Genomic DNA, 23,128 nt, shown 5'->3' with positions numbered 1-23,128 from the left:
CTGTATTATTAAAGCATGTTTCCAAGTCTTTTCTAATTTTGTCCGAAATTTGTTGCACCTTATTTTCAATAGCTGCTTCTCTCTTTCTGCTACTTAATTTTATTATTTTTGAAGCAGGAGATATTTCTAACAAGCAAAATCCAATATGATAACACTTCCTCATTAGGAATATAAATGTCATTAACAAGGTTACACGATTCTGATTATGGATTCACAAAAAATATTTTTGAGTAACAATTTGGGCACAGGGAATTCCCAGGAATCACATTACGTTTCACTTGGTACGCTGTTTCACTCTCACATAACAAGGATAAATGTTCAAGTTTTATTTCCCACAAACCTTTGGTAATAGGCTAAGTGGATCACAGCATTTTCTTCCAAAAATATGGTTGCACTCCAGAATATATTTCTTCTCATGATACTCACTCACTGATGTTACAGAAGAAGTTAACTGAAATTTAAACAAAGTTTGCCTAACTTCATCAAAGTCATTGAGATTTTTCAAGTTTTTTTTGAAACGGAACCGTAAAGTGTTTGACACACACTTCACTTGCTATCTGTCCAGCAGAACACTGTTCATCCATGTTATCACATTCCAGTTAATCTCTCAAAATTAATTACAAATAACACACAGAACAAAGCACATAACACATTCTCCACTCTCGAATTATGTACATCCACTAACAGAGGTTTCAGAACAGACTGACTACAATGTCACACCCAACAGTAATGTACTTCTACAATGCCACACCCAGCAAAAATAGACTTCTTTGTTGACAATAAACCTAAACGTAAATGGGCATTTTTATTACCATAGAACAAAAGCGAAAGCTCTTATTCTTTAATATTGTATTATTAAAAATAAATAAACTAAATGAATATTAGGTGATAGTGTTAACTAAATATGTAACAAATTTTATTACAGTGAAACACCAAACCATTTAAATAGGCAATAGCCATAAGATCAGTTGTAGAGTAATGTGAATTATTTCCTCATTTTCAAAAATTCATATCTTTGTTCGCAGTCAGATATCAATATTAAAATTTTTACAGTACGTTGCTATCATATAGGTGTACAAACACTGCAAAAATCATATTTTTACATTCAGTCCCACCTGAGATAACTAACCCCAAACTTAACAAAAAATGAAAATTTTCAAATTTCAAAAATTCATAAAAAATTAAGGAAACATTTGTAAGTGTTCTTGCTCTATATGAGGCTAGTAGTGTACGATATCTAACTACAGAAAAAGTAGACATTCATAAATCACTCCTTGTCTGTTATTTTTGGGCCTAAAACATGGATTTTTGAAAATTTGGATACCAAAATCTAGAAATCATTTTGACTGGTTATTTTTTAATTTAGGGTATTTTGTATAAGAGATAATGCTGTAGATGACACTTTTCTAAAAACAATAATGTCAATTGCAATGTTTTAACTTAACCCAGTGCAGAGAGATTCAAATTTTCGCTAATGTCTCCAGACTGAAAAATCGTCGAGGGCCTATGAATAAAAATGGCCACCATCCAGTAAAAGTGCAAGATAAATTATTTTAAGAAACTGTTTTGAACTTCTCGAACAATCACATATAAAAAAAATTAAAATATTTAAAAATGGTCAAGCAACCATTACTGGACTACTTCATATGGATTGACCCAGCTCCCATAGAGGGAAAGGAGGTATTGAAAATAATTATGTAGTTTATGAACAAAAGATTCTCACAGACAGATGAGAGATTTTCTCAATGAGAATGGAATTAATATTAAAGCATGAGCAAGATTTAGAATACCATTTAGATTTGGTCCAGCAGTTTCTGTGTGAATGAGTAACGCATGCGTACAGATTTCTAGTATATTTTTCTTTTATCCTTTAAGGGATGGGCATCAATGGTAATGTATGTTGATGTAGTTTAAAGGAACGTATACTTGTGGAGAGTCTAAAAAATTACTGTGGCCTTAATATGCTTTGTTCTCTGTGCAAAGACTTACATTTTCTCCTTGTTACAGGGAAGTACCAGTAGTCTGGCTGGAATTACACTCATATAGAAGAGTTCATCAGAAATGGTAATGCCAGTACTGGTGATGCTGGCGGTGTCTTCTGCTATGAGAGACAAGTTCTGCATTAATAAATGAGTCGTCAGCCCCTGACAAGTTTCTAAATTAAGGTGACTGCTACTAAATGTTGTTAATTTTTATAGTGAGACTTTGTAGGTTTGCTTTATTAAACAATTTTATCTGGTGAGGATTTGTACTGTTTTCTAAAGGGTGGTAAAATACTTGGAATTTTCTAAATTATAATATGACTATGTCTGTATAACTTTCTAAGGTTGGTTAGCTTTACTATAGCTTAAGTAGTTAAGCTTATTCCTATTTTTGCCAATACACAATGATTTTTTTACAAAAAGGTGCTGCATGAGAGGCTAATTAGTCAATCCACCTCATAGTCTGATTAAAATGTCAAGCTGAAGCAATGTCCGAGTACGAGTGGCAATCAGTAAGTAATGCAACATTGTTGTTTTTTTTTTCTTTTCTGAAAACAGGTTGGCTTACTCAGCTTTACAATACATCACATTTTTCCCTACTCTTTTGGTTACAAAACCCTATTTTTCAAAATAAGCTTCGTTCAATGTGATGGCCTTACGCCACCTTACTGAGGGCCTATATGCCCACATGATACCACTCTACTGGTCAAAGTTGGAGCCAACGTCTTGCTGCATCAATAATCTCCCCATCATCCATGTACTGCTTCCCACTGAGTGCATCTTTCATTGGGCCAAACAAATGAAAGTCTAAAGGTGCAAGATCCGTGCTGTAGGGGGATGAGGAAGAACAGTCCAGTAAAGCTTAGAAGCCCCTCTTGGGTGCACAGGCTTGTGTGAGGCATTGCGTTGTAATGGAGGACAAGTTTGTTTGCATTTTTGTGGTGAGGAACACACTGAAATCATCCCAACATTGCAGTCATTGCTGTGTGTGACCGACCAGCATGCAGATCGGACAGGGTTTCACGACCTTGTCGGGATGACAGATGCCTCTGCCATCAACTCACGGTTTCATTCACTGCCATGTCTCTGTAGACATTCTGCCAGTGCCTATGAGTATCTGCAAAGCTCTAGTTTTCTGTCAAAAGAAACTCAATGACACGTCTCTGCTTGGAGTGCACCTCCATTGAAGACGCCATTTTGACGGCTATTTATAGCGCCGCCACCTATTGGAACTTCATGAAACTGTAAGAACTGAAGCAGGAATATACCACAAATATTTTTTAAATAAAAATCATATTAATCCTTGTATTAAAATATATAAATAGAAAATAAATGTTACACACTTAGATGTGCTAAAAATAAAAATAATAAATTGGTCTCTTCCTGTTGCAGGAATCACAATTTGTGAGGATTAGGGGATGTGGACAGTGTGGCATAGGAAGGTTTGAATCAGTCAGGGCAATGTGTATAGACAGCCGAAGTGGTTAAAGTTGCAGTTCGCGATAAGCAGGAAATCCGGGTTCGAGTCAAAGTCCATCACAAATTTTCATTTGTCACTAACATCTTGCATATCTATACTTAGTACAGCTGATGCCAAATGAATTCGTAGTCTGCAAGTAAGTCTCATAAAATATATTGTCTCTACCAATGTGGTTTTATGAAACATTATAAAATAAGTGGATTACCTAAATATTCTATTGTATGTCATTTGGATGTCAATAAGAACCTTCTGTTATAGTAACTGGAAGATTGTTGTCTGTCAGATGCAACTGGTCTCAAAGTAAAATCTAGCTGCCTATGGTATATATAATTTTCAACTGTAGAGAAAATCAAACAATGGAAATTCCAGGTGGGAATATCAGCAATCATGAGAACAATAAATCGCTACTCACTGTCAAGATGACACATTGAGTTGCAGACAGGCACACTGAAAACATTATTACACACTAAGCTTATGGCCAAAGCCTTTTTCAGAAAAGATAGGAAAACACACACAAACAGGCACACCTCAAGCACACATAATGTTATCTGCAGCTGGACTACCAGTCCGGCTAGAGCAGCTAGATAGAGGGGTCATGTGTGTGAGATGTGCCAGCTTGTGTGTGGCAGCTAGATAGAGGGGTCGTGTGTGTGAGATATGCCTGCTTTTGTGTGTGTGTGTGTGTGTGTGTGTGTGTGTGTGTGTGTGTGTGTTCCTTTCTTTTCTGAGAAAGGCTTTGGCCTGAAGTTTGGTATGTAACAGTTTTTTCACTGTACCTGTTCGTAACCCCACGTGTCATATTTATGGTGAGTAATACCATCCTTTTGAGAATTGTTAATCATAAGGAAAAGGTACTTATAAATCATTATGTAAAGATATTATGACATTAGCAGCACTATTGACACTAAAATCCATATGTTCTTTCGAATTGAAATGAAAAATAATCATGATAATTTTTTTTTAAAATGCTTACCTGACATAAGTACCAGTAGCTTTCAAAAGAAAAACAAAAACAGTTCGAATGTTTCAAGTAGATTAATAATTAATAAATGAGAAGAAAATACTCAAGTATTTGTTGTATAATTGATCCAAATAGTTCACAGGTGTACAGCCAAATGTCAGTGCCCAACCCACATGAAAATGTGTTTCAAAATGATTGCAAATCGTGTAAATGGGGTGCACCAGCCCAGTGTTTACCTAGTTGGATGTGCAAAACCACCTAAAAACCACATGCAGGCTGGACCACACACTGACCCTGTTTTTAATCTGCTGTCCACTGATATGGGACAGGCCTGCCTCCCTAATTCCATAAGCGGCATGCTTGCATGTGCAGCTATTCAGGATGGAGGGGGGGTTTATAGGTTAGAAAATAGAAAAATGCTTTCTCATTTACACAGGGTGACGTGTGACGATAGAGCATTCAGCTGACTTAAATTCAGAGATTTCCCAACAGCATTAGACATGCAAAATATTCTATATCCCTGCCATCTATACATAAGCAACCCCTGTGCGCAGTTAGTTTTGTTATACATTCTAAAAATAGGAAACAGTCTCTGTTGCAAGTGTTTTATTAATAATGATGCATTTCGATGCATTTCATGCAGTTAATGCAACTTCAGATTATCTTGAAAAGTGGAGACCACATTAGTCATATTTAAAAGTCATTGACATTATGGCATCTTCACATGCCATGGTTTAAGACTGTAACAAAAATTGTCTTTGCTTTAATGATTGCTATCTAATTTGCATGCTGTATCTGTGACACTCTCCCCCATATGTGATAATACAAAACAAGCTGCCCTTCTTTGAACTTTTTCAATGTTCTCCATCAATACTATTTGATATGGGCCTCTCACTGCACAGCAATACTCCAGAAGATGGCAGACAAGTGTAGTGTAAGCAATCTCTTAAGTAAACCTGTTGCATTTTCTAAGTGTTCTGCCAATAAATTGCTATTCGTAAGTGTAGTCCCTAAGTATTTAGTTGAATTTACAGCCTTCAGATTTGACTGCTATATAGTGTAACCGAGATTCAGTGGATTCCTTTTAGTATTCATTGGAGCCAATTGGCACTTTTCATATCATGCTGGTATCTTGCATAAATCATTTTGCAATTTGTTTTGATCATCTGAAGACGGTAAAAGACAGCATCATCTGCAAACAATCTAAGAGGTTTGCTCCGATTGTCTCCTAACTTGTTTATTTAGATCAGGAACAGCAGAGGTCCTGTACACTTCCTTGGGGGATTCCAACAGTGCTATTATCTCGGCAAACTCTGAAAGGAACCTGACTGGTATACAATCTGTACGGGAGACCTTGCGTTTATTAAGTGATTTAAGCTGATTCACTACACCAAGGATATCTGATTCTAAGTCAGTCATGCTGACAACTGTTTTTGATTCACAAGTCTGGAATATTTACTACTTCATCTTTGATGAAGGAATTTCAAAAAATATGGTTTAGTATCTCTGCTTTAGTGGCACTGTCATCAGTATCACCACCACCATCATGCAGTGAATGTACCGATTGTGTCTTACTGCTGCTGTACTTTACACACAACCAGAATCTCTCTGGGTTTTCTGCCAGATTTGGAGACTGTGTTTCATTGTGGAAACTATTAAAAGCATCTTCCATTGAAGTTTTCGCTTAATTTTGAGCTTTTGTACACTTCACCAATCCTGCAGATTTTGCATTCTTTTTAATTTGGCATGTTTATTTCATTGCTTTTACAACAGTGTTCTGACTTGTTTTGTGAACTGTGGGAGATCAGTATCATCTCCTATCAAATTATTTGGTATACATCTCAATTTCCATCGATACCATTCCTTTGAATTCAAACTACATCTGGTCCATGCTTACACAGTCAGAATGGAAGTTGTGGAGACTGGTTTAGGACAGCGTCAAGTGAATTTGTATCTGCTTTCTTAAACAGATATATTTTGTTTTTATTTTTGGTGGTTTGGATATTACCATATTCAGTGTCACAACAACCACCTTGTCGTCACTAATCCCTTTATTCACCATGATACTCCTTATTTGCTCAGGATTATTTGTTGCTAAGAGGTCAGGTATGTTTTTGCCAACAGTTACACTTCGAGAGGGCTTCCTTCCTGTGTTTGCCCTGCACCGTTTTAGAATTTTGCCCTTTCTGTCATTTCCTAAGAACCTCTAACCTAAAAATCCACCCCATCCCCTCCACACTGCCCCTCTGCCCATGTAGCTGCTCTTCCTGGGTGGAGTGGACCCCTAATCTATTATAAGGAACCTGGAAACCCACCACCCTATGGCACAAACTGAGGAATCTGCAGCCCAAAATGTTGCACAATTGTCTGAACCTTTGATTCGGACCCTCTACTCAGCTCTGTACCAAAGAAATATGGTCAGTTCTGTCAATGATGCTACAGATGATGAGTTCCATCTCCACCTTGCAAACAAGACTGGTAGTCTTTACCATTTCAGCTAGCCGCCTCAAACCAGAGAGAATCTCTTCTGATCCAAAGCGACACACATTGTTAGTACCAATATGAGCCACCACCTGCAGTTGGCTGCACCCTGTGCTTTTCATGGCATCTAGAAGCACCCACTTCACATATGAAATAACTCCCCCTGATGTGTAAATGGATTGCACACTGGATTCCTTCTCTGTGTAGCATATAACATTGGAGCTCCCAACTACCAGTAACCCCACAATCTGTAGATGTCCAGATCTTGTGGGCATATGGGCTTCCTCTAGAGCATGGTGGGCTATTGCATCTGGCTCAGGGTCTTTGTCAGCCACCGACAGTACTTGAACCTGTTTGTCAGACGAACTTGGGATGCCCTCCAGTCACCCCCTCCCAGAAAGTCCTTCGTTGCATGCCACACCCTGTAATGACCTCCCATGTGGCCATGGGTGTGGGGTCTGGGGTCAATCTCAGTGCAGGTAGTACTCGGTGTGGCCACAGCCACAGTAGTGGACCAGCTGGGGGACACAGTGGCTGTTCTGGACATTTAAATTACAGTTTAACTCAGTAAACTCTTTCGACAGAATATACGAGGGCAGGCCAAGTCCAACCTGTGAGACTGTCACCCAGACCGGGTGCTCATGACAAGATGTTACTTCTAGTGAAAGAATAAAGTTCAAAAACTAAGGAGAGCAGCAGAAGTAGAGAAGCTGAATCCGATATTCCACACGACAGCCAGCAGTCAATGCATTTTCTCTCCCATGCTTCCCGTTGGCTACTGAGAATGAATGGTTGCCAGTAGATCCTGTCCCACAGAAACAAACTGCCTTTGCTGAATTGACAAACCACTCCACAGATAGTCCACAACAAATTGTGCTTGAATGTTGCATGAGAATATTACAATTCAGGAATGTCAAAGGGCCTTGCAATGTCTCAAGCGATAGCTTTCACAGAACACTCTCTTAACATAAGTTGAGCCCTGCAAAGGCTCAATACCTAGTTAAACACAGTAAGAATGAATCCTGGGTGCACCAAGTTTCCTCTTTGCAAACTTATGCCAAGTGTTATGGGTCTCCTTCATGACGGTGGTATTCCGTGCTGATCACCTTGAGGCATACTTTGTGACAGCATGTGTCCTCTTCTTACCAGGCTACCCACTGAACACACAAACAACTGACTGGTGACCACTCTAGGCTCTTTATTTGTCTCATGATACAACCCCATCTCCTGATTTCATTTATAATCTGATGATCCACCATACACTGCAACTCATAGCCCCCACCGACCCAGGATCCTTAACCAGTTTTGGCTAGAAGGTGATTTCTTTTGCAACTGAGATACAGTATCACCAACCCGATCCTTACACTTAGCAAAAACCCAAAATTCATCGGCAGCTACTGACAATTAGCTACACCAATGTGCTCTGCAAACTGTTTAAAAGGCCAGTAGACTGGCGATAATGCAGAAATCTTAAATCACAGGGTCTTTTATCCCTCCCTACCAGGATTATCCATAACTGACCATGTGGTTGGGTTGAAAACAGAAATTCAATATGCTTTTTCTGAACACTGACATTTCACTGCACAGTTTTTAGATCTGCATAAGGTAAATACAACACTAAATGGCACCATCTCATTTTATTCACGCTCCTTGACTAAGGTTTTCATAGGCACCCTCTACCAACTTCTACCAACTTTTATTTATCAGTAGAGACGTCACGAGAGCAGGGGAGGAGACGTGAGATCGATAGCAGAAAAGGTGCCATGTGTGGTACTGAAATGGGATAGGGGAACCATCACATAGAAGACACAAATCAAAATCTGTCAATTGGAAGACCCCTATACATCGAAGTGGCACTCTCCAATAGGGGGTGGTGTGCACTGAAGTCTCCATAAGGAGGGGGCCTACCTGGATGAACGTAGACAATGCAAAAGGTGATTCCTGGGGTCGTTTGCACTCATACCACTATTGCTTCCAGGTTGGTACTACGGTGGATCCCGTCACTAAAGACATTGGTGTGAACCAAAGTGCAGACCCCTCCCGATACTATCTTGGGGCTGGCACGGTTCCAACAGAATGCCCCATAATCACAAAATGAGGGAGTGGTCATCATGGAACTGCATTTCTTGAAGAGCAAGACAGAATGTAGGACAAGAGGAAAAAAGTAGTTTTATTTCCGGTGGGTGACAGTAATATCCATTGCAAATTCCACTGGCTTAACATGTGGTGAGAGCACAGGTTAGACATAAAGAACCCGAGAGGAGGTCATGTCACCAGGTCAGTGGTCATCAAGCGATGAGGATGGGCTGACATCCATAAATGAGATGTCAGATTCAGGTTGCGAAGGGGGAGACAGCACCTCCATGGGCACCGGTGGGGGAGGGGAGGGTGGGGGGGGGGGTGTACTTGTCTTTGACTTTTGTTGTTTCTTCTTCTTCTTCTTCTTCTTCTTCTCCTCCTCCTCCTCCTCCTCTTTTGGAGGTTGAGGAGGCAGGGCACAGAGGGGCAGCAGTCTTCTGCTAGATCCAGAATAGGAAGAGAGTGGGTGACCTTGGGGCACAGTGGCCAAGTTGTGGTAGCAGACCTGCAGCTGAGAGACACTGGGATAAGGGGTACCAGGGTGGAGCCCCTTCACTGGGGGGGGGGGGGGGGGGGGCACTTCTTTGGCTAGGGAGGGGGAGCAGCACCCAGAAGGGAGAGCGTGGGAACCGTAGGGGAATGGGAGACCAGAGGGAGATAGGGCTGGGCTAAGGAAGAGGTAGGAGGGGGAAAGGATGCAACAGAGCAAAAGTACAAGAATTTGACACTGGGTGGTGTCATTCATATTTTTTGGCATGCCTCAGCATAAGACAGACAATCCAGGAACTTTTACTCTTGTATCTGGGCAATATGGCGAGAGTGGTGGTCATGACAGTGGTCACAAACAGGTGGCGGAACATTGCGGCACCATCACGGAGTGGGTGGCCACAGCCACTAGAGAGAGGGTCCACCGTATAGTGGGGAGATACGTCCAAAATGCAAACACCAAAAGTTCCTCACGGGTTGTGGGATGTGTGGCTTCAAGTCACATCGGTAATGCATAACCTTGACCTTGAGGTAAGTGTATCCGCCTCTGCGGACTAGGCGACAGAAGCAGCTCTGATCAACAGGGAGCCCGACCGCATCTTAGTGAGAGACTCTACATCGTCAAACTTGCCCTCGATACTCCCCACAAAAAACAATGGCTTTGTGGTGGTGAATGTGTAACCGTCCATTCTAGTACAGACCAGGTAGTGCGGTAAGTGTTTCATTTCGAGGTGGTGAACCTGGCCCCCCTTCCAGGATGTAGACAGGGAAGGGGAGGCTGTAGGGTCATACAATCATACAAAGCAGCATTAAATGATCTGCTCCCACTAGAAGAGAGGGCCATTGGAGAATGGCCACATTTTTTGCAGCTTTATACACTTAATGTGCCAAGCATCTGCCCTGACACCACCCACTCTGATCAGGATCTCTCCCTATAGGTGCCACCCAGCCACAACAACGGCTGTTTGGCACAGCGGCCATTCCCTGGAGTTCCAATGCTCCAGGACGAGAAGCAACCACTCCTTGGCATACATGGGGAGGGAACGGTTCAGGTATCAGTAGTGTAATCCCTATGTTGTGAGGGGGCTTAGCCAGATGGGTACATAACAGCCACACCACACGGACTGGCTACACATGTTGGTAATGTAGCAGGGTGGAGGGGAAGTAAGGGGGGAGAGTAATCCATGCTGTAAATGCTAGGGAGAGAGTTCTTCCACAGACAGTTCAACTAAGGACAGAAAATTCAGAAGTGGAGCTCAAACCCCAAGGGAGGGGAGGGGACCAAAAATGCCGAAAAGGATGAAAGAACAGGCAAGAGGAACAAAATCACACGGAATACAGTGAACGATGTGGATAGCCAGGTCAACATAAATAAAAACACCAAGGGAGGCGAAGGATGGGGCGGTGGGGAAGAAGCCAGGATGGGGAGGGAGGAGCATGGCAAAGGAGATGAAGCCTGGGAAGAAAGAATGGGCTGCAATAGCTTAGGGCTCTGTGTGCACCACGCATAAACTCACGAAACAACGAGCTCCCTAGGGAGTCCACAGATTGGGTTGTTCATACAAAGGGGAGCCATATCCAAAACATTGATATGTAAATGATCAAAGTCAGGTGGGAAGTACAGCTTCGCCTCATAATGGTAGAAGATAATTTTAACTTTCTCAAAAAGTGAATCTCCCTCAAATGCAAGGATAAGTGCTCTGGTGTCAAGCTCGTTGTGTGGCAGGCGGCAGTGTATACGACATACGAAGAGGACCCCTTGTTTCTTCAGGCTTTTGTGTAATTCCTCGTTCACTTGCAGCAGTAAGTAATGGTGAAAAATTAAAGCCTTAAACATATTCAGGTTCTTACCAGATATTATGATGATGGTACACCACCCAAGTATACTGGGAGAAAGTAACACTTCTGTTTTGATTGACACAGAACTACTTCATAGTTTACTGTGGGAAGAAATTTCTCCAAACACATTTTCATTATTATCTATAAAAAACATAGACTAAGTAGTTACAAACCACCCTCCATCAGTACAGACACAAACCAGGGACTGTGGCAACTATGTTTCTGCAGTTTACTTGATTTTACTTTCCTCTCATGGTGTGGCTGAGTAGTCAAAGTTCTTGGCATCATAATGACCTGCACTGAAGCACTCAGATTTGTCTGAAAAGATTGCTATAGCCTCAGGTGGCAACCAGCTTATAACAGTATTTTCACTGTGAGAGATATGCAACATGATGCAGCTTACTCTGAACAAAGACTCTCCCCACAGGTGCCACCCAGCCAGAACAATGGCCATCTGGCTTGATGGCAATTTTCCCAAGTCCCAGTGCACCCAAACAGACAGGCACAAACTTCTCAGCATTTGCAGAGAGGTAAGAGCTCAGGCACCAATAGTGCAGTCTCTGCTTAGTCAAGGGGCTACACAAACATGCAGATGTGTGACCACCCATCACATGAGCTAGCTTACATGCTGAGTATTGATTGGTTGGTTTAAAAAACAGGGGTAAGGGACCAAACTGCAAGGTCATCGGTCCCTTGTTCCGATTTAAACAATTATACAAGGGTGAGAACAAAAACAAGACTTACAACACGATAGAAGGCATACAAACACTAATTAAAGAAAACCCCACAGAGACGCAATAAACAGGTAGAATGAATTAAAATAACAGAGCAGATGACCATGGCAGGCTGATCACGAGAATAAAAAGGATAAGCTAGCCAATCTGCGACACATTAAAACCACCAGCCTAAAAGCACTAGGACACAGAGAGACAAAGGACATGCTCTAAAACTTACAGAGAATTATAAAACCCACTTTCACGGATAAAACTTAAAACCAAATCAGCCAATGAGCGTTGTCTGCTAAAATTAACAGTAATGAGTCTGACAAAAGAAAATCATGACGCAAGGCAACCAAAGGAGGACAGCCCAACAATATATGGGCCACTGTCAACCAGGCGCCACAATGACACTGAGCTCAGTCTTCACAGTGCAGGAGGTAGCTGTGGGACACACAAGCGTGGCCAATGCAGAGCCACCAGAGAACCACAGAGTCCCTGCAAGAGGCCCTCATCGAAGACTTCCACGCATTTGCAGTCTCCTTATGGGGATTCAGTTTGTTGAGTGTACTGAGATAATGCCATTCCATCTCCCAAAGCCGAAAAACCTTGGAGTGCAATAATGAAAGCACGTCAGTTACGGGGATGCTGACCTCCAGAAGCAGTTTCTGTGTAGCCTGTTTGGCCAGCCTGTCGGCAAGCCCATTTCCTGGAATTCCAACATGACCTCGGGTCCAGACAAACACCACTGAACGACTGGACCATTCCAGAGCATAGACAGACTCCTGGATGGTCACTGCCAAACGATGGCAAGGGTAGTACTGGACAATAGCCTGTAGGCTGCTCAAGGAGTCAGAACAGAGATGAAACGACTCGCCAGGGCATGAGCGGATGTGCTCAACAGCACAAGAAATGGCTGCCAGGTCTACAGTGAAAATACTGCAGCCATCTGGCAAAGAGTGCTGTTCAATATGCCCTCCATGAACATATGCGAAGCCAACATGATCATCAGCCAGTGAGCCTTTGGTATTTACTACTTCATAGCCCCGGTACGTGTCAGGAACCAAGAGGAAGTGACAGCGGAGAGCTGTGGGATTAACTGAGTCCTTAGCACCGTGTGAAAGGTCCAGGGAAGCTTCAGCTTAGGTGTACGGGAATGGACCTCAAATATAGGTGGTAAATGCACTAGGTTGAGGAAACGCATTGCTGAGGGTGCCGACAAACCATAAACCAGACTCCCATAGTCAAGGCAGGATTGTACAAAGGCTCTGTAGAGTTGCATAAGCGTAGAGTGATCTGCACCCCAGTTGGTGTTGCTCAGGTAGCAGATTGCATTGAAGTTTTGCCAGCACATCCGCTTAAGCTGACGAAGGTGAGGAAGCCAAGTGAATCGGATGTCGAAAACCAGTCCTAAGAATCGATACGTCTCTACTTTAGTGAGTGGATCATCATTAAGGAAAAGTTCTGGTTCCGGATGAACGGTACGACACCAACAGAAGTGTACGACACACTTTCTGTGGATGAAAACAAGAAGCCGTGGGCTAGAGCCCATAACTGTGCCTTGTGGATGGCTCCGCGAAGGCACTGCTCAGCAACACCAGTACTGGAAGAGCAGTATGAAATGCAGAAGTCGTCTGCATACAGAGAAGGTGCGACCGATTGCTCTACAGCTGCTGCTAGACTGTTAATGGCTACTAAAAATAGGGATACACTCAATATGGAGCCCTGCGGGACCCCATTCTCCTGGATACAGGTTCAGCTATGGGAGGCACCAACTTGGACACAGGAAGTATGGAGCGACAGGAAGTTTTGGATAAAAATCAGGAGTGGGCCTCGGAGACCCCACTCATGTAAAGTGGCAAGGATATAATATAACCAGATGGTGTCATACGCTTTCCGTATATCAAAACAGACGGCACCCAGGTGTTGGTGTCTGGAAAAGGCTGTTCGGATGGCAGACTCTAGGGACACAAGATTATCAGTGGTAGAGCGACCCTGGTGGAAACCACCCTGGTAGGGAGCCAGTAGGCACCGTGACTCCTGGAGCCAACAAAACTGCCGACTCACCATACATTCTAACAGCTTACAAAGAACATTGGTGAGGCTGATGGGCCAATAGTTATCCACATCAAGCAGGTATTTGCTGGATTTGAGCACAAACGATGGTGCTCTCCTGCCATAGTGACGGAAAGAAGTCATCACACCAGATCCGGTTGAAGATGATGAGAAGATGTCACTTGTAGTCAGATGAGATGTTTGATCATCTGACCGTGGCTCCAATCCGGCCCGGGAGCTGTGTCGTGGCAGCGGACAAGGGTGCTGAGGAGCTCCCATTCTAAATGTAGCATTATAGGGTTCACCGTGGCATTCAGTGAACGAGAGGACTTTCATTTCCACCCGCCGTTTGAGGGTGTGAAAGGCTGGGGGGTAATTCTCCAATGCAGTGGCTTGAGCATAGTGCTCAGCAAAGTGCTCGGCAATTGCGTTTGCGTTGCTAGATGACACGCCATTGACGTTAATGCCAGGGACACCTGTCGGGGTCTGGTACCCGAAAACACGTCTCAGCTTCGTCCGGACTTGGGAAGGTGACATATGGCACCCAATGGTCGAGACGTAGCTCTCTGAACACTCCTGTTTCCGTCCTTTTATAAGCTGGCAAACACGGGCACAGAGTCGTTTAAAAGCTATTAGATCCTCTAGGGAAGGATGCCACTAATGTCGCTGTAGAGCCTCAGCAATTTCCGGTGACCACCAAGGTACTGACTTTTTGCTGGGGGCACCCTAAAGAACAAGGTATCATGTTTTCCGCCGCAGAAACGATCATTCTAGTGATCCGCTCAACCACCACATCGATGGTACTATGTGGGGGAGATTCAATGGTGATAGCAGAGGTGAAAGCTTATCAATCTGCCTTGTTTAAAGCCCATCTAGGTAGACGTCCAGGGGAATGGTACTGAGGGAGTGACAGGAAGACGGGGAAGTGGTCACTACCACATAAGTCATCATGGGCTCTCCAGTGGACAGATGGGAGAAGTACTGGGCTGCACAGAGATAAATTATGGCCGAATAAGTATCATGAGCCACAATGAAATGTATTGAAGAGGCAGAGGTCAATTTGAGACAGTAAAGTTTTGACACCTCTACCTTGGCCAATAAGCACGGTGCCACCTCACAAGGGGTTATGGGCATTAAATTATCCTAAAAGTAGGAAAGGTTTAGGGAGTTGGTCAATCAGTGCAGCCAATAGGTTCAGGTGTACTGCACCATATGGAGGAAGGTATATGTTGCAGACAGTTATTTCCTGCATTGTCCTGATCCTAACAGCCACAGCTTCGAGAGGGGTTTGAAGGGGCACAGTTTCTCAACATACTGAGGGCAGGACATAGAAAAACTCCATCTGACACACTATTATAGTCGCTACAGTTCTGGTAATATCCCCTATAGCCGCAGAGGGCAGGGGTCCACATTGGCGGGAACCAGGTTTTCTGTAGCGCAATGCAGAAAGCAGGTGTAAAGCTTAACAGTTGCCGTAGCTCAGCCAGGCGGTGGAAAAAACCGCCACAGTTCCCCTGGAGAATGATGTGATCATGAGGCTGCGAAGGCACGAGCGCACAAGGAGGCAGGTTAGGCCTCAGGGTCACTTGCTGCCACCGATGGAGTATTTATATCCATTCCCATTGCAGATGAGGCATCAGTGAGATACAGGTCCTCAGGGGATGCTAAGATCATCGTCTCATCCTCGGATGCAGAATTGGTAGGGAGTGGTGGTGTTGGAGCCGCTGGAGGGTCCTGTTTCTTAGCAGTCTTCTTCTTGGATTGCTTGCCCTCTCACTTCTCTTTAGGAGCTTGCTGAAAGGACTTCTCTGAAGTAGCTTCAGGCACCGAGGAAGACCGTGAAGCTCTGCCACTGGCAAGTGTCTGCTGTGGCATTAGTAAAAATCTTGGAAGAGAGGGTCCCAAGGGACCCCTTCCACACAAGAGGAGCTGGAGGAGGCTGTTGCTTCACCGGCTGGGGGGAGGGGGACCAAAGTCCCCTGCATTTGGGGGAACCTTGTTCCTGAAGTAGGTACTTTGGGAGTAACGGAAGAAGATTTTCTCCCTACCACCAAGGGGCGGATGTATTCTGGCTGCACAGAGGGAACACTGTTCGTTGCACAGAGTGTGGTAAGTCTGGTACTTGCGACGGCGATAGTAAAGTAGCTGCAGCAGAAGTGGACATCAACTGAATGGGGTGTAATCATGCAAATTTACATTTACCCTCTTGGTAAGTCGACCGGTCCAGGGTCTTGCACTCCATGATTTTCCGCTCCTTTTGGAGTACTGTGCAGTCTGGCGAGCAGGGGGAGTGGTGCTCTCCACAGTTGATACAAGTGGGAGGAGGCATACATTGAATATCTGGATGTAGTGGACGTCCGCAGTCTCAACATATGGCACTGGAAGTGCAGCGGGAAAACAGGTCCCCTAATATCCAGCACTTAAAGCACCGCATAGGGGGAGGGACGTAAGGTTTAACGTCACAGCGGTAAACCATCACCTTGACGTTTTCAGGCAATGAATCACCCTCAGAGGCCAAGATGAAGGAACCAGTAGCAACCCTGTTGTCTTTGGGTCCCCTGTAAACATGCCAGATGAAATGAATACCCCACCATTCTAGATTGGCGCGGAGCTCGTCGTCAGACTGCAATCTCCTGGACCATGATGAGGCTTTTATGGGGAGTGACAGAAACAGGAATATCACACAGCCGGTCACAGGTGAGTAACGCCTGGAATTGGGCTGGGGATACTGTCTGAATCAAGACTGCACCGTTTCTCATCTTGGACAGCACTGTCACTTCTCCAAACTTATCCTCAAGATGTTCAACAAAAAAATGGCGCTTTGTAGGTAGAAAGGAGTCCCCATCCATTTTGCTACTGACTGAATACCGAGTCGTATCTGGCTCTCTTCTTTCTATGACCCTATGTTCTTCCCACGGTGTAGCAAGTGAGGGAAATGATTTAGGGTCTTACCTGTGAGCATTGTACTCTATCTTGCCCTTCTTAGAGACTGCTGGCACCGCACGGTCACCAGCAAGAGATGACAGTCCACTTCATTGCGGGTCATCCGCCCTGATGCCATCCACTCTGATCAGGTGCTCTCCCCACGGACGCCACCCAGCCACAGCAAAGGCCACCTGGCATGATGGCCATTGCTGGGAGTCCTGATGCCCCAGCAGGACAGGCATCTACTCCTTGGCATACGTGGGGAGTTAACAGCTCGGGCATCAGCAGTGCTATCCCTGTGTTGTCAGGGGGGGCTACCACCAAATGGGTACATGATGGCCCCACCACAATGGACTGGCTACCGTGCTAGATATTGGGCCAAGAGAAATCCAATATTGTCATGGGGGTGACAGAGGACAGGAGACAACGGAAGAAGATGACATACCCCTTAAAGTGTTCTCGCCCAAATAGTTGAATTGCAGTTGGAAATACAAAGCCACGACAAGAAGTTCTAAGGGCACTACGGATAACTCATGCACCTCTTAAGGCATCCTTCCCCATATGGTCTGCACTTCTGTAGAATTTTGAAAGTGGCAGGTCAAACCATAAAATGGGACCTGAACTTACAAGGCCAAAAAGTGAGACACCTTTCGACAGGCAGGAATACCTCAGGTCTATTCTAACCTCTGGACCCACAGAGAGAGAGGGGGGGGGGGGGGGGGGGTCGGTTTTGGCAGACCTCTACCATACAAGCACTAAAAGCAGTAGATGAGTTTTGTTATGTAAGCAATAAAATTACTCTCAATGGTCGAAGCAGAGAATACATATACAGACTATCAAAGGAAGAACAGTTTCTTCTTGTATCATGAAAATGTACATTCTTTCTTGGAGTAAATTTCTGTATTTTTCTTTGACATATATTAAGCAATTTTATACAGATAGTTGGGAAAGTCATTAAAGAGTTGACTGAAATGTTTCTTACAGGACCCAATCCTTAAATACATATGATTGTTTCTTCCTGCCAGAAAAACACTTCATTAGTTTGCATCTGATGAATTTCCCAATAAAAGAACCCCACACTGTAATCCTGAATAACTGTATAGTAATGAAGAACCTGTGAATTTTTGTTGATATTGGAGATTCACATCCAAATACCTCCAACGTGTGAAGATTGTAAATTCAAATGCTTTGCCTTACATGCATACCAGATAGCGTGGGACCACCTATGAAAGTTCGTGCAGCTGAAAGTGAATTCACGCTCTCTTGTCCAAACAGGAATTTCTTCACTGCCGAACTGGGCCAATCACCATCTGTCCCACATAGGTAGTACATGTCACCGGATCATGCAAGTTCTCATTGTTCTGCCCTCAGAATTCAATCACAAAATGTCCCAAGGAATAGTCACAGAGGAGGGGTTTTCAACTAGGCCAAGCAAATAATTATAATTTGTGCTTGTCATGAGCAGGGCAGGTAAGGTGGCACTCAAAGAATAGAATTAAAAGGACAAGGACTGATAATCAATGGTACTCAATATGATTTACATGGGCAAACTTTCCGACTGCAAGCCACCATAACTGAAACCGTCACCCTCAGCGTGGTTTGTTCCTTAATCTATATACCTGACCAATCTACCGAAGTAATACCCAAAGAACACCTCACTTTCCTACACAGTACCATGGACTTGGCCCTACATGCCTGTCTAGCCAGATGACTACCTTGTACTATGCATGAATCACTATGGAATGCCTTTCGGAACATGTAAGGTATTACCAGTGCAAAAAACAGCAAAGACAAAGACGTTGGGTTTTTGACCAGAGCTGCCTGCATATTTTGTGCTGTCACTGAAATTACGTACTATCCACTCAAGAGGAAATTTACCCAAATCCTACTGCTCCCTACCTTCAAACTAATGGTTCACACAAGTAGAAATAGCACAAACCAGGAAGGCAATGAAAACAATAAGCAGAGCCTAAAAAGCGAGAACCGACGGTGTACCCTAGGCCATGGTGCACAAAGTGTCAATACACTGAGAATTCGTGAAGAGAAGTAGCAAAGAACATAGCACCATAACATAAGGTCCATAAAAGTGAATAGCCTAGCAATTTTATATGAAAGTAGTAGTTAATAGTGCTTTCGGGCAGTAGTACACTTTGAGGGTGAATTCTTTCATGAACAGGAGGTGTGAAGCTTGAGAAAAATTATTGTATTGGTTAGAAGCATAAAAAGATTTGAAGAGACACTGTGACTTCCATTAGCAGCTCAGGAGACCGGGACGTGTCTTCCAAGTGGATCGCTGACCAGCAGAGTCAGACAACAGGATGGGGTGAAACGACGACAACAGGTGGATTCTGTGATGATCAACAGCAAGCTAGACACCAAAATGCCAACAGGAGGTACGGTAAGCTTGCAGGCAGGGACGACAGTGGCGTGCACTGTGAGTGCCAGGCATCGCGGCATGTTGCTGATCAGTGCCAGTGGAATGCACCACAGGAGCGAGGAATGGGCTTCAGCCTTCCCGATTACAACAGCCGGGGCCATTAGAGCTTTCCATTGTCCTACTGACTAGAGAAAAACAGCAAACATCAGTGAGGAGGAAGCATACTTAACAACCGCAGACCAGCCCGCCATGGTGCAGCTGGGCACTTGAATAATACGCCACCTGTGCCACTGGGCACCACCGCCACTGTGGACACAGTAACTGAACCCTAGATTCCGGCCTGACCACTGCCAGACAGCCGCTATCACGAAGATGGTCTACTGGGCTGATTGCTGACCTGCGTGCAGCCATTGATGTCACATCTCACCAGCTCACACCAGGCGCGTTAGCCACAGAGTACCCTGATACAGCCTGCATCCATCCACAGAAGACCGATGGTCATTCCTCGCTGCAATGGCACATTTCACTGCCACTGAATAGCAACATGCCACCAGGCACAATGCACACCACTAGCTGTCATCTCTGCCAGTGTATTACAGCGAGGTGTATCTTTAGATTAAAATAAATTTTCTCCATTTGTTTTATTTACACATAACTAGTTATCTTTATATCACTGGCTACTTTTTTAAAAAGTTCCTTAATTTTGTCCATAGAATGTAGAGTTTTGTTAGTAAGAAAAGTGTTCCTAAAAAAGAGTTTTAGAAAGCTTTGAAAGTATTAGTCTTGAGGGTTCCTTGATGTGGAAGTGTAAATGGTTCAGGCAAGGAAAGATCAGAAGCTTTCGAAATGTGGTTTTCTCAATTTATCCAGGTCTTGTGTCCTTAATTTCCTACCATTGCACAATTTCTTCAGTTTTAATCTGTAGTTCTTAACCAACAAATTGTGGTCAGATGAGATTATTATTATTATTATTTCTTTACTTTCTCAGACATTAAGTCTGGTTAAAAATGGAAAGTGACGTGGACCTTGATCAAGCGTCAATTCCTTTTAACTGTATGGTACGTGTTATATTGCATTTAGGAACTTTCGGGTAATTGAACATGTATCAATAATTACAGATTTCTGTAGTTGTATATATAAGTTTGGATGTAGCTGTATTGCATTGATGTACTGGTGGATATTGTGTGGTATGACTCCTGTAGTTGATAGTATAATTGGTATAATGTCAACTTTATCCTGATGCCACATGTCCTTGACTTCCTCAGCCAGTTGGATGTATTTTTCAATTTTTTTCTCCTGTTTTCTTTTGTGTATTTGTTGTATTGGGTATGGATATTTCAATTAGTTGTGTTAATTTCTTCTTTTTATTGGTGAGTATGATGTCAGGTTTGTTATGTGGTGTTGTTTTATCTATTATTATGGTTCTGTTCCAGTATAATTTGTATTCATCGCTCTCCAGTACATTTTGTGGTGCATACTTGTATGTGGGAACATGTTGTTTTATAAGTTTATGTTGTAAGGCAAGCTGTTGATGTATTATTTTTGCTACATTGTCATGTCTTCTGGGGTATTCTGTATTTGCTAGTATTGTACATCCACTTGTGATGTGATCTACTGTTTCTATTTGTTGTTTGCAAAGTCTGCATTTATCTGTTGTGGTATTGGGATCTTTAATAATATGCTTGCTATAATATCTGGTGTTTATTGTTTGATCCTGTATTGCAATCATGAATCCTTCCGTCTCACTGTATATATTGCCTTTTCTTAGCCATGTGTTGGATGCGTCTTGATCGATGTGTGGCTGTGTTAGATGATACAGGTGCTTGCCATGTAGTGTTTTCTTTTTCCAATTTACTTTCTTCGTATCTGTTGATGTTATGTGATCTAAAGGGTTGTAAGAAGTGGTTATGAAATTGCAGTGGTGTAGCCGTTGTATTTATATGAGTGATTGCTTTGTGTATTTTGCTAGTTTCTGCTCATTCTAGAAAGAATTTTCTTAAATTGTCTACCTGTCCATAATGTAGGTTTTTATGTCGATAAATCCCCTTCCTCCTTCCTTTCTGCTTAATGTGAATCTTTCAGTTGCTGAATGTATGTGATGTATTCTATATTTGTGGTATTGTGATAGTGTAAGTGTATTGAGTGCTTCTAGGTCTGTGTTACTCCATTTCACTACTCCAAATGAGTAGGTCAATATTGGTATAGCGTAAGTATTTATAGCTTTTGTCTTGTTTCTTGCTGTCAATTCTGTTTTCAGTATTTTTGTTAATCTTCGTCTATATTTTTCTTTTAGTTCTTCTTTAATATTTGTATTATCTATTCCTATTTTTGTCTGTATCCTAGATATTTATAGGCATCTGTTTTTTCCATCGCTTCTATGCACTCGCTGTGGTTATCCAATATGTAATCTTCTTGTTTAGTGTGTTTTCCCTTGACTATGCTATTTTTCTTACATTTGTCTGTTCCAAAAGCCATATTTATATCATTGCTGAATACTTCTGTTATCTTTAGTAATTGGTTGAGTTGTTGATTTGTTGCTGCCAGTAGTTTTAGATCATCCATGTATAGCAGATGTGTGATTTTGTGTGGGTATGTTCCAGTAATATTGTATCCATAATTTGTATTATTTTTGCATGTTGGATAGTGGGTTCAGAGCAAGGCAGAACCAGAAAGGACTTAATGAGCCGCCTTGATAAATTCCATGCTTAATCTGTATTGGCTGTGATGTGATATTATTTGAATTTGTTTGGATATTAAGTGTGGTTTTCCAATTTTTCATTACTATGTTTAGGAACTGTATCAATTTAGGATCTACTTTGTATATTTCCAATATCTGTAGTAACCATGAGTGGGGTACACTATCAAAAGCTTTTTGGTAATCAATGTATGCATAGTGTAGCGACCTTTGTTTAGTTTTAGCTTGATATGTCACCTCTGCATCTATTATCAATTGCTCTTTGCATCCTCGTGCTCCTTTGCAACAGCCTTTTTGTTCTTCATTTATAATTTTGTTCTGTGTTGTATGTGTCATTAATTTCTGTGTAATGACTGAAGTTAATATTTTGTATATTGTTGGTAGGCATGTTATGGGGCAATATTTAGCTGGGTTTGCTGCGTCTGCTTGATCTTTAGGTTTCAGATAAGTTATTCCATGTGTAAGTGTATCAGGGAATGTGTATGGGTCTGCAATGTAACTGTTAAATAATTTAGTTAGATGTGAATGTGTTGAGGTGAATTTCTTTAGCCAGAAATTTGCTATTTTATCTTTTCCAGGGGCTTTCCAATTGTGAGTAGAATTAATTGCTTGGGTGACTTCATGTTGCAAAATTATCACTTCAGGCATTTGTGGTATCATCTTGTACGTATCTGTTTCTGCTTGTATCCACCGTGCATGCCTGTTATGTTGTACCGGGTTTGACCATATGTTGCTCCAGAAGTGTTCCATGTCTTCTATGTTTGGTGGATTGTCTATTTTAATGTGTGTGTTATCTATTGTCTGGTAAAATTTCTTTTGGTTTGTGTTAAATGTTTGGTTTTGTTTCCTTCTATTTTCACTTTTTTTGTATCTTCTAAGTCGTTTGGCCAATGCTTGTAATTTCTGCTTCTTTTCATCTAATTGCTCTATCACTTCTTGTTGTGAGATTTTACCTAATCTTTTTTGTTTTTTTCTGACATTTCATTTCTTATAAATTGTGTTAGCTGTCCGATGTCTTTTCTCAGTCTTTCTATTCTGATCTGTAGCCCGTG

General features: G+C 42.6%; 1 protein-coding gene across 7 annotated transcripts in view; it reads right to left on the bottom strand.

The window, feature by feature from the left end:
* LOC126481385 (DNA primase large subunit-like) overlaps nt 1-23,128 on the bottom strand; it is a 160,460-nt gene that overhangs the window by 113,927 nt on the left and 23,405 nt on the right. For 2 of the 7 annotated variants that reach the window (XM_050105101.1, XM_050105107.1), the window contains exon 2: nt 1,990-2,101. The exons of 4 other annotated variants lie outside the window; for them this stretch is intronic. In XM_050105101.1, coding sequence (XP_049961058.1) covers nt 1,990-2,042 — 53 coding nt within the window. In that variant the 5' untranslated portion in view covers nt 2,043-2,101. The remainder of the gene's footprint in view (nt 1-1,989; nt 2,102-23,128) is intronic. One more of the 7 variants, XM_050105103.1, reaches the window with a different exon arrangement.

Source organism: Schistocerca serialis, chromosome 5 (genome assembly GCF_023864345.2).
Source record: "Schistocerca serialis cubense isolate TAMUIC-IGC-003099 chromosome 5, iqSchSeri2.2, whole genome shotgun sequence".
Lineage (NCBI taxonomy): Eukaryota > Metazoa > Arthropoda > Insecta > Orthoptera > Acrididae > Schistocerca > Schistocerca serialis.
Note: the sequence above shows the minus strand (reverse complement) of the source record. Positions and strands in the feature narration are given on the sequence as shown.